At 33.1% G+C, this 9,579-nt stretch overlaps 1 protein-coding gene and 1 non-coding gene across 2 annotated transcripts; one reads left to right on the top strand and one right to left on the bottom strand.

Moving 5' to 3' along the window:
* Positions 1-4,745: 4,745 nt before the first annotated feature.
* TRNAE-CUC (transfer RNA glutamic acid (anticodon CUC)) lies at positions 4,746-4,818 on the bottom strand. The gene has a single exon. It is a non-coding gene; the product is annotated as a tRNA-Glu (tRNA).
* A 78-nt stretch (positions 4,819-4,896) lies between these two features.
* Positions 4,897-7,271, top strand: LOC112000674 (large ribosomal subunit protein eL43z). Its single transcript, XM_024032832.2, has 5 exons — positions 4,897-5,013; positions 5,942-5,981; positions 6,576-6,664; positions 6,783-6,865; positions 6,959-7,271. The coding sequence occupies exons 1-5, from the start codon at positions 5,011-5,013 to the stop codon at positions 7,020-7,022; spliced, it is 279 nt and encodes a 92-aa protein (XP_023888600.1). The 5' UTR covers positions 4,897-5,010; the 3' UTR covers positions 7,023-7,271.
* Positions 7,272-9,579: the final 2,308 nt, after the last annotated feature.

Here is a 9,579-nt window from a genome sequence, read left to right as displayed (position 1 = left end):
CTCAGAAGTCAGAAGTCAGAAGTCAGGACTGTTAGAAGCTTCACCATCAAATAGCCAATGAAGTTCTCTGAATATATGTACAAAAGTGGGTCTGATTCAATTGGAAGATTACCATTTGGGTACTAAAACCTTTCGATATATTTGGATATTTGAAATAGACTTTTCATCTATACTTTTAGTCTTATCTGGGTCACCAATTCTAGTTTTCGTACGACTCACATGGTCCCCCCACTTCCCCTCTTTGATTGATACAGATGTTATCAAAATCCTTCTTTCTTTCACTTTCACATGAAATAAAGACCTAAAGGTTTCACTTCCCCTCTTGTTTTTAATATATTACTGTAAGAAAAAAAAATGGTGATTCTGAAAAAATAAAAATCAAAAGTTTTGTATTCCTAAAATAAAAAAAAAAAAAAAAACTCTTAAATGTTTATGAATTCTCATTCTCAATTCATAAAGATTTCAAGCAAGTTTGAAATAACAGGGTGTTTGGTACTATTTCCAATGTTTAAATAATATTATACTTATTTTTTCACATTTTTTCACTTACACGTATTTTCACAAAATAACAACAATGTTATTAAAAATCTTCTACCGAATAGCCCCAAATTATCTTGTTGCATAATGAATTACACTGTACAATGAGAGATGCAATCCTTTTTTTCAATTCTAATAATTGATTCAATTGGTGTAGGCAATATTGGATTACTTTGAAGGGTCATGTGTATGGCTTATATAAGTTAGTATTTTGCTAATGTGTGCCATAAGGGCACACAATAATTAGTTATTGTGCCAAAAAGGACAATTATAAGTTATAATTGTTAATTATTCTGCCAAAAAGGACAATTATTATCAATTATGAAGGAAAATTATTATGCGATTAGATTCTCAAAAGATAAAATAATTGTATGCGATTCATATCACATCTATACCTTCATGGTTGACTGTATATTTGGTGCATTGAAAATAATGAGTGAAATTTGATTTCTAACATTGTTTTATTTTTTTCCTTTTCTCTTTAATCAACCCGTAATATTAAGTTGACTTGCCATTTGTCTTGTACTGTATATGTCAAGGATTTCCTTTTTATTTGTCTTTTTTCTTTTTCTTTTTTGGGAACCAATTGTTAGGTGAACCTTTCTCTCCATGTGATTTGCAATTGAAAATTCTTCATAAATTTTGTGGGAGGATGGACCTATCTTTTATGTTTGTTTTTTTTTTTTTTTTTTTTTTTTTTTTTTTTGAGAAACAAATACACACACAAGAGAGAGGGAAAGATGATCTAATACAAAACATACCATAACTCCACTTAAAATGTTTTTTTTTTTCAAAATAACACCATTTTCAAACAATTTTGTTAATTAGCATTGTTTCTAAACTATTTAGCAAACTAACATCTTGAGGTTAAAGGACTCAAGATCATTGTAGCAAATCAAGTATTACAAACTTGATTTTCTATTAAAATTCACGTGGAACTCAAGTTTTAAAAACTCAAGTTTCACAAAAGAAACTCAAGAAAACTCAGTCTCTTCTTCTTCCTCTTTTTCCTTTAAAAAAAATCCACAACAACCAAAGAAACAACAAACCCAGTCGGCGAAACACTAAAAACAAGAGATTAAAACATTGAAAATAGAAACACAAACCCAGTTAGCGAACCTAGCGGTGAACCCACGAACCCAGTCAGTGAAACCTAGGCGGCGAACCCAGCAACAAAACCCAAAACTCACAAACCTAGGCAGCGAACCCACAAACCTAGGTGGCAAAACCCACGAACCCAAGCTCGAACTGAACCCACAAACATGTGATTCCTCGGATGAAGGTCATTTTCCCTCTGTTTCTCTCTTTTTTGTGCAGAGTAGGAACTTGAGTTCCACTAGAAATCGATTCTTACATACTCAATTTGCTACAGTGAACTCGAGTCTAAAAGACTCTAGATGTTAGTTTCCTAAATAGTTTGGAAACGATGCTAACTAATAAAATTGTTTGAAAATGGATGTTATTTTGAAAAAAAAAAAAAAAAAAAAACTCACTCAAAAGCCATGGTATGTTTGTGTTTGTTTTGAATGTGCTAAAAACTTCAAACTTTGATTGTTTGACAAGTTAGGTCATCTTACGTGTAAAAAGTACTAGAAGGACTTTTTTTTTTTTTGGATGAATTGCAAATGTAGTACTAGATGGAATTTTTTTCTCTTCTTATTTAATTTGTTTTAAATTTTTAATCCCTGTAAGCTAAAATAATGATGATGGAATTGAAGTCTCAACCAACATGCTCTAGATAAAGGAAAAATATATCTTGTTATGAGTCCTCTCCTTTAAAGCGAATGGGTTCCATTTAGCTGTAAAAGAGAAGACTCATACACCTATAATAAGGTATACTTTCTCGTATATTTCTCTTGAGATTCTCCAATATATGTTTATTTTGACATGCTCATATAATTATATTTATGCTTTGGTTTTGTGCCCTATATATATTTAATTACTTCCTATAGATTGTGGGGCAAGCACATATTCTTCCCATTACTACATACAATCTTTTGTTTTTAGCTCATCCATCATGGTAACTATTGGTGAGTGTTACTGTGGGGGGTAAAAGCCCGGACATACCTATTGGGCTGGGGGTCCTGTCTTGAGGAGTATTGTACGTCCGAAGAATAATAGCAAGTCGGGGTAAAATTCATCTGAACGCAGCCAACCCAAAGTAAAGGAAAAGTAGTGTCCGAAGAAGTCACTTTTTGTCTGAAGAGTTTGTAGTGTACATATACCATCTCATTGCGTCTGGTGCAAGGGAAGAAGCAAAGTATTATCGACAAACTGAGAAGGACTTGTTGTCTGAGTTAGTATTCTGTTCTTCTGGCAGGGGTTGTGATCAGCAGAAAATTGCCCGGACAGTCTCAGATGATAAAATTTTGGAAGAGATGGTTCAACATGATAAACTAAAGTATATGTTTGAAAAGATAGCATACCAACAGAAAGAGTCTAAACTGATTGAGACTTATAGCTGGTTGGAGAAAGAACCAGTAACAACCTCACCATCTCGTCCTTGACGCTGAAATTATTTTGTGTTTTTTGGTTCTAGAAGTCTGGTCGCATTATAAAGCTATCAAAAGTTTTTGTAAACAAGTGTATTCAGTGAAGTATGGAAAAATTAAAATGGATTGTTTCATACTTAGTTTGCAACTAGTAATTTTGAGTTCTCTTCCTTGATTTTTATTAATTAGATTCCGGAATGTTTGAAGCATACCAATATTCCTCCTTTGTCTCCTGTGCCAACATTTACTCTTTTGCAGTGTAGAATAAATTTTTCCATCAGGTGAGAACTTTCTCAGGACATCAAGATCTAGTTAATTTAGTATTTACTACTTAGTCTCAACCTGAACTGGGGTGCGATTCTGGTTGATGTTTACGCTGCATATGCATTTCTAATTTTGAGGGGTGATTCTTGTAAATTTTTGTTTGCCTCACAAGAAAAGCACATTTTTCTTTGCTTTTTAAATATAGCTGATTACAAATATAGGAACATTTAATACTAGTTAGTAGAAGATGGATTTGAATATCCAACCCTTTTTGTTGGAAACACCAAAAGTCAATTGAGAAATCTCTTGACATATAAGAACAGTTGATCTCAAAGTATTTTCAATAAACTTCACCTAAGTGAACTACAGATTGTTGTTTGGTATACCAAATATTCTATTTAAGCTGTATGATAATGCATGTTTAGGCCAGTGGCCATCATAAGCTGTTGCACAAAGGTTGAATGTGGGATTCATTCCACTTTCAATGGCAGCAGCAAGTTATTTTTTCTTCTTGTTGCTCTTCTCAGACCCAAAAAAAAAAAAGAATTAAGTTTCATAAAAAAGGGGGGGCGAGTGTAAAATTCTTTTTTGATCTAAACTATTGAAAGAAAAAAAAAAAAAAACTATTTACAAAGTTTAAGAATGAAAAAAATTAAATAAAAAAATAGAACTTTTTAAAGGTTATGGATGAATAACAAACTTATAGCAAAGTTTAAGAACTAAAATAGTTTTTCACTTAAAAAGAGGCAAAAAAGAAAAAAGAAAAAAGAATTACATTGCTGAGACTTGAATCCAAACTATTGAAAAAAAAAGAAAAAACCTATTATAGAGTTTAAGAATAAAAAAATTACTAAAAAAAATATTTAAGTTTATAGATGAAAAACAAACTTATAATAAAGTTTAAGAATCAAAATAGTATTTTGTTTTCTAAAAAATGTAAACCGGAGTTACGAAAGAAACTTTGAGCTCACATTGGTCATGGGTTGAGNCTATAAAATCAAATCTCCTGTTGTTCCTCAATAGCTTAGTGGTAAAGCGGTTAACTGTTAACTGACTAGTTGTAGGTTCGAATCCTATTTGGGGAGATTTGATTCATTCCAAATTAAAGAATTCAGAATGAAAGGGTTGCTTTGACCATTAAGAGTAGCTAACCCATTCCTTGTGTGTTTGTTTTTATTGCATTCTATTTCATCCCATCACATTCTATTCTGTAATATTGGGGAAAAACTGTCAATACCTCGGTATAGGTTCAGGATAATCTTTTGTTCCGCAATTTGGGGTTATTTACAACTAGTCAATTAAGATTAATCAGATATACTAGTACTAGCAAGTGAATTTTTTATGTAGAATTTTATCCAAAAAGAGGCAAAAATGATCAAACAAATTAAAGAACCAAAAACAGTTTTTTTTTTTTTCTTTTTTTCTTTTTTCAAAAAAGGCAAAAACAAAAATTTCCGTTGCCGGGACTTGAACCCGGGTCTCTCGGGTGAGAGCCGAGTATCCTAACCAACTAGACTACAACGGATGATGCTTCTTAAACTTCACGATATATTAAATAAATACTATATAATTTCCTGTGTACCCGCTTTACAACTCTGGACCCGTTTGGGCACTTATAAAAGCGAATTGAAGAAACCCTAAGGTTTCTCTCCAACTGCTCATTTTCTCAATCAGATTCAGCCGCTGTTTCTCTCTCAACACTTCCAATCCAATCAACATGGTACCCTCTCTCTCTCTCTCTCTCTCTCTCTCTCTCTTAATAGATTTTAATTTTCTCGATCAGTATTGTATATTGAAGCCTAGGATATGTTTGTTTACTAGGAAAATGAGGCTTTTCCGTTATTTTTTTTCCTGTGTTTTCTTCGTATTACAAAAAAAGCAATTCATCAAAATTGGTGTCCCTATATTGTTTGAATTTATCGTGAACATGTGAGTTCATTTTTCAATATTGGGTTTACTGAGTTGGATCGTTCTAACTACATGACCAGTAGGTGCATTGGTTTGGTCCTAAATTTGTTGGGTTTATTGAATATCTTAGTAATTCTAGATGGAAGTGTTGCAAATTTAAAGTGGTGCAAAGACCCTGATGCCGTAGTTGATGTTTATGAGACAAAAGAAATATGGGTTTTGGTTGTTACTTAGAAAGAACCTTTGACTGCTTGTATGGTGTATTGAACATGTTGCATATGTTACTGATTTAGAGCTGTTCAATTTGTTGAGGAGTATGCTGTTCCCTGACTTGCATTATGTTAAATTCGCGGCATGATTAATAATAATGGCAGGAAATGGTTTTGCTGTCAAGGATTTTACACATCTAGTTGAATTTCTTTCTTAAACATTGACTAAGAGTGATAATAATACCATGAGTTTGTTTGTCATCGGCTTTTTACATCCTCATTTTCTCTACGAACAACCAGACTTCAGTTTTCAGTAAATAAAGTAATAAGCAATCAGCAAGAAGCTGCATCCAAATGCATACACATCTCTTCCTTGTACCTCTTGCTGTCAATAGATAGTCTGGCTGACCCATGATTTCGCTAAATTTTCCAGACTGTTACCCTACTTTTGGATCTTTTTTTTAATTAAAATTGCATTTGCATATGGTTTTGGTTTTGGATCTAAGGTGATCCCTTTGTTTTTGGATGCAGACTAAGAGAACAAAGAAGGCGGGTATTGTTGGAAAATATGGTAAGTGCTTTGAATTTATATGTTTTTAATCTTATATGAATCGTGAATGATATTTTTTCCCATAAATGAGAGATTGCATTTTGATCTAGTGTTCTTGATTGGGTAGTGCCTCCCTTTGCTCCTCAATAAGGATGAGCTGAGAATTTATCTGATAGTGAATTAATGAGACTTGTCTTAACTATAATTTTGTCTGAAGTTTTTATGTGGAATTTTTTGTTTTTACCTAAATGATAAATATGTAATTTTTTTTTTTTTTTTAATTTGGAATTGTTATAATTTTGAATTTGTGTTTTAACTATTTAAATATAGTCCATTTGTTATATAGTAAAGTTAGGGTCAATTAATCTGAATTCTGCACTTTGCTTTTATTTTTATTTTTCTTTGTTTTTGTGTTCCTATGCTAAATTTCTGAATTTTCTGTCAAGTATTGAAATAAGAGAATATGGATAAAGAAAAAAAAAAACACTGGTGAAATTCTTGTTTTTTTTTTTCCTCTTTTTGATTACCTTTGCCAGAAACCATTTATACTGTTCCAAATTTACAGTTGCCTTTGCATGAATTTTTTTTTTAATTGCATGTTGCCTCTTTTTATAGGTACCCGTTATGGTGCCAGTCTGCGAAAGCAGATTAAGAAAATGGAAGTTAGCCAGCATAGTAAATATTTCTGTGAATTCTGTGGGAAGGTAAGGGGCTGTTCTTGTGTGTGTGTGTGTGTTTTTTTTTTTTTTTTTTCTTTTGGGGGTTAATGACAGCACTTCATTCAAATGTTATGTGTTCTAATTATTTACTTCCATGTGGCAGTTTGCAGTGAAGAGGAAGGCTGTTGGAATTTGGGGCTGCAAGGACTGTGGAAAGGTCAAGGCAGGCGGTGCCTACACCTTGAAGTAATAATTCTAACTTGAATTAGTTTTTTTTTCCTCTTCATTTTTGAATCCTTACAAGTAAAAGACGAATTGCTGTTTTTGTCATTTTGACAGCACTGCTAGTGCTGTGACCGTGAGGAGCACCATTCGGAGGCTTAGAGATCAAACTGAAAGTTGAGCAGCCATCAGCCTATTCTATCTTGTTTTTGAATGTCTGCACCTTTAGAAAGTTCTACTTTAAGAACGTTTGTAGTTTTTACTTTTTAACCCCTTCATCATTAAATGCAATGGAAATTGTTGGAAGTATTTTTGTTAAACTGAGATTTACACTTCTCTGCTGTTGTCAAGTTGGTTTTTGGTAATATTAGAACAGTTAAATTGTGTTTTCACGGCTTCGAATGTGAGTTACAAGCTAATTTGTTTCCAATGTTGATCTTGTCTCCCTGGAATCCAATTCTTTATCCATTGCCTTGAAGTGGGATATCAGGATAACAAATGGATGTGCATCCTTGTTCCTTTTTATTCAGCAGCAATAAGGGTTGTGTTCTGGAGTAATTTACGTTGTGAGCCTGTTAGGCTCATAGTTGTGCTATACCCAATTTGTCACTGATTGGGGTACCCTTTTTCCTTAGCAAGTGTGATAAAATGTGAAAGCACCTTGAGGCAAATTACTTTTACGGGGTGAGCAGTTTATGAAGAATTTTTTGGGGGTATGGAATGACCGTTGTGACCTAACTTGACTTGTGGCAATACCTACTTGTTTGTTACCAATGTCTGAGAATTAAGGACCCGATATCATGCCACAAATGAGAGAAAGCCTTTGTTGTTTAGACCACTCACCCACCGTAGGTGGTATCAGTTTATTGAGATTATGTTTGAACTTAGTCGTCGTTGACGTTTATTTTTTTATACTAAAATGATGGAGTTGAAACATGGTTCTCAAAATCATGATACGGATTTTGCGATTGTCAAAAACTTCAAATCTCAAACCCTTATCAGCCAAATCAATGAGAAATTATTCGTCTTTATGGAAGACCACATCAGCAATGCCTAATGGCCCTTCACTCCAGTAATATGATGCCATATGTCTCATTTAAATGAGTCATTAATCTAATCAGACCCTATCGAATAAAATAATTATAAAACAAGATAAAAACATATCTCAGTTCCAACATCAGTAGTCAATGACAATCCTCTGTCTTATCTGGCACTATTAGGACGGTGAGCTTTGTGGTGATGATGAATCCGAACGCCAGCAACAGCATGCCATTAATTTTGCCCCCCAAACACCATGTCGTTCTCCTAGTCCCCAAACGCTTGCAACCAGATCTAGAATAGGTTTTGCAAGGCTTTTTGGCTTGGATTTTCTCACCGTTAGGGGTTCTTTTGCTTGAAAACAAATACTCTAGAAGACTAGAATAGAGGAAAAAATACCGGGCATGGATTTTACAGAGCATTGTGGAGCCCAACGCCTGAATTTCTTTTAACTAAAATATATGAAAAAGCTAATAATGTGATCGTGTGGAATTTGTTGATATAGGTATTTATCTAATTGGAATTAGTTTCATTAGTGCTACAATCAAAGTTCTCAATATTACTTCCGCATCCCAACACAAAGAGCCAAAGATATTAAAGTGTGGTATTTCAATTTGGTGATAAGAGACACGAGATTACATATATTGAAGTTTAAAGTTGACGTTTTTATTTTCAAATCAATATGTGTTTCTATTTAATTTTAGGTATTTTTGGATAGAGGCATGAGATTGCTTAGATTGTTGGGTGGTTTTTCTGAATTATTTTTCAACAGAGATTATTATTATTATTATTATTTTGAAGAATCCATAGAGATATTGTTAGCATCGAAGATGGGAACTGACAAGATTCTTACTTTCAATTTTCAATTTTAATTTTGGAGGGCATGATTAGGATAATGACTCATTTAAATTAGTCACATGGCATTATATTACTAGAGTAGAGGACCATTTGGCGTTGCTGATGTGGTCCTCCATAAGTACCACATAATTTCTCCAAATCAAGCATGTAGCTTATAGTAGCCCTCTCAGAAACCCATTGTCATTGCGTAGACGATGAGCTATCACTGTCAAATTCGTTATCCATGTGTTGATAAATATTTTGGTACTTGGATGATACTTAAAAATATTTTCAATATCATGTATTGTATCATGTATCAATGCATCTGTTACAGGTTTTAAGAATACCTTCTTGCACTCTCTGGGCCGGAACATCCCACAATTCCCTCAGTCCTAAATTGTTGGGTCCTACCACCTCTAGGCAGTGGCAGAGCTAGGATTTGACTTCAGGAGGGGCAAAATTTATATACACTATGAACATTCATTAGAACATGTATATGTATATTACTTTATATATATAAAAAAAAAAAAAACAATACACATATATTTTAGTGGTATTTTAATGTAATAAGACCTACATAATTTAAAATAAAATAATACTATTACTTCTTACTATAGAAAAGTTTATCATAGCCTACCTGCCAACCAATATTAATACCCTAAGAGACTAAACATTGCACTAAAGGAAAAAAAAAAAGAAAACATGTGTAACTCTAGGAGAATATAGCTCAGTTCTCAAAGAATTTTAATACCCAGAAGTCACAAGAGTGTTGGTCTCATTCCTGGAGTTTAGGTCAAGTTCTCTTCATGTACCCTATACGTTTAGGACTGAAAAAAAAAAAAAAAAAAAAAAAAAAAAAAAAA

Source organism: Quercus suber, unplaced genomic scaffold (genome assembly GCF_002906115.3).
Source record: "Quercus suber isolate HL8 unplaced genomic scaffold, Cork oak 2.0 scaffold_263, whole genome shotgun sequence".
Classification (NCBI taxonomy): Eukaryota; Viridiplantae; Streptophyta; class Magnoliopsida; order Fagales; family Fagaceae; genus Quercus; species Quercus suber.
The sequence above is the reverse complement of the archived record's forward strand: the minus strand, read 5'-3'. Positions and strand labels throughout refer to the sequence as shown.

Bases quoted from the DNA above. Each gene is read 5' to 3' on its own strand.
- LOC112000674 (XM_024032832.2), top strand. The intron at 5,982-6,575 runs GTAAGTGCTTTG...CTCTTTTTATAG, and splicing joins GGGTATTGTTGGAAAATATG to GTACCCGTTATGGTGCCAGT. The intron at 6,665-6,782 runs GTAAGGGGCTGT...TCCATGTGGCAG, and splicing joins TCTGTGAATTCTGTGGGAAG to TTTGCAGTGAAGAGGAAGGC.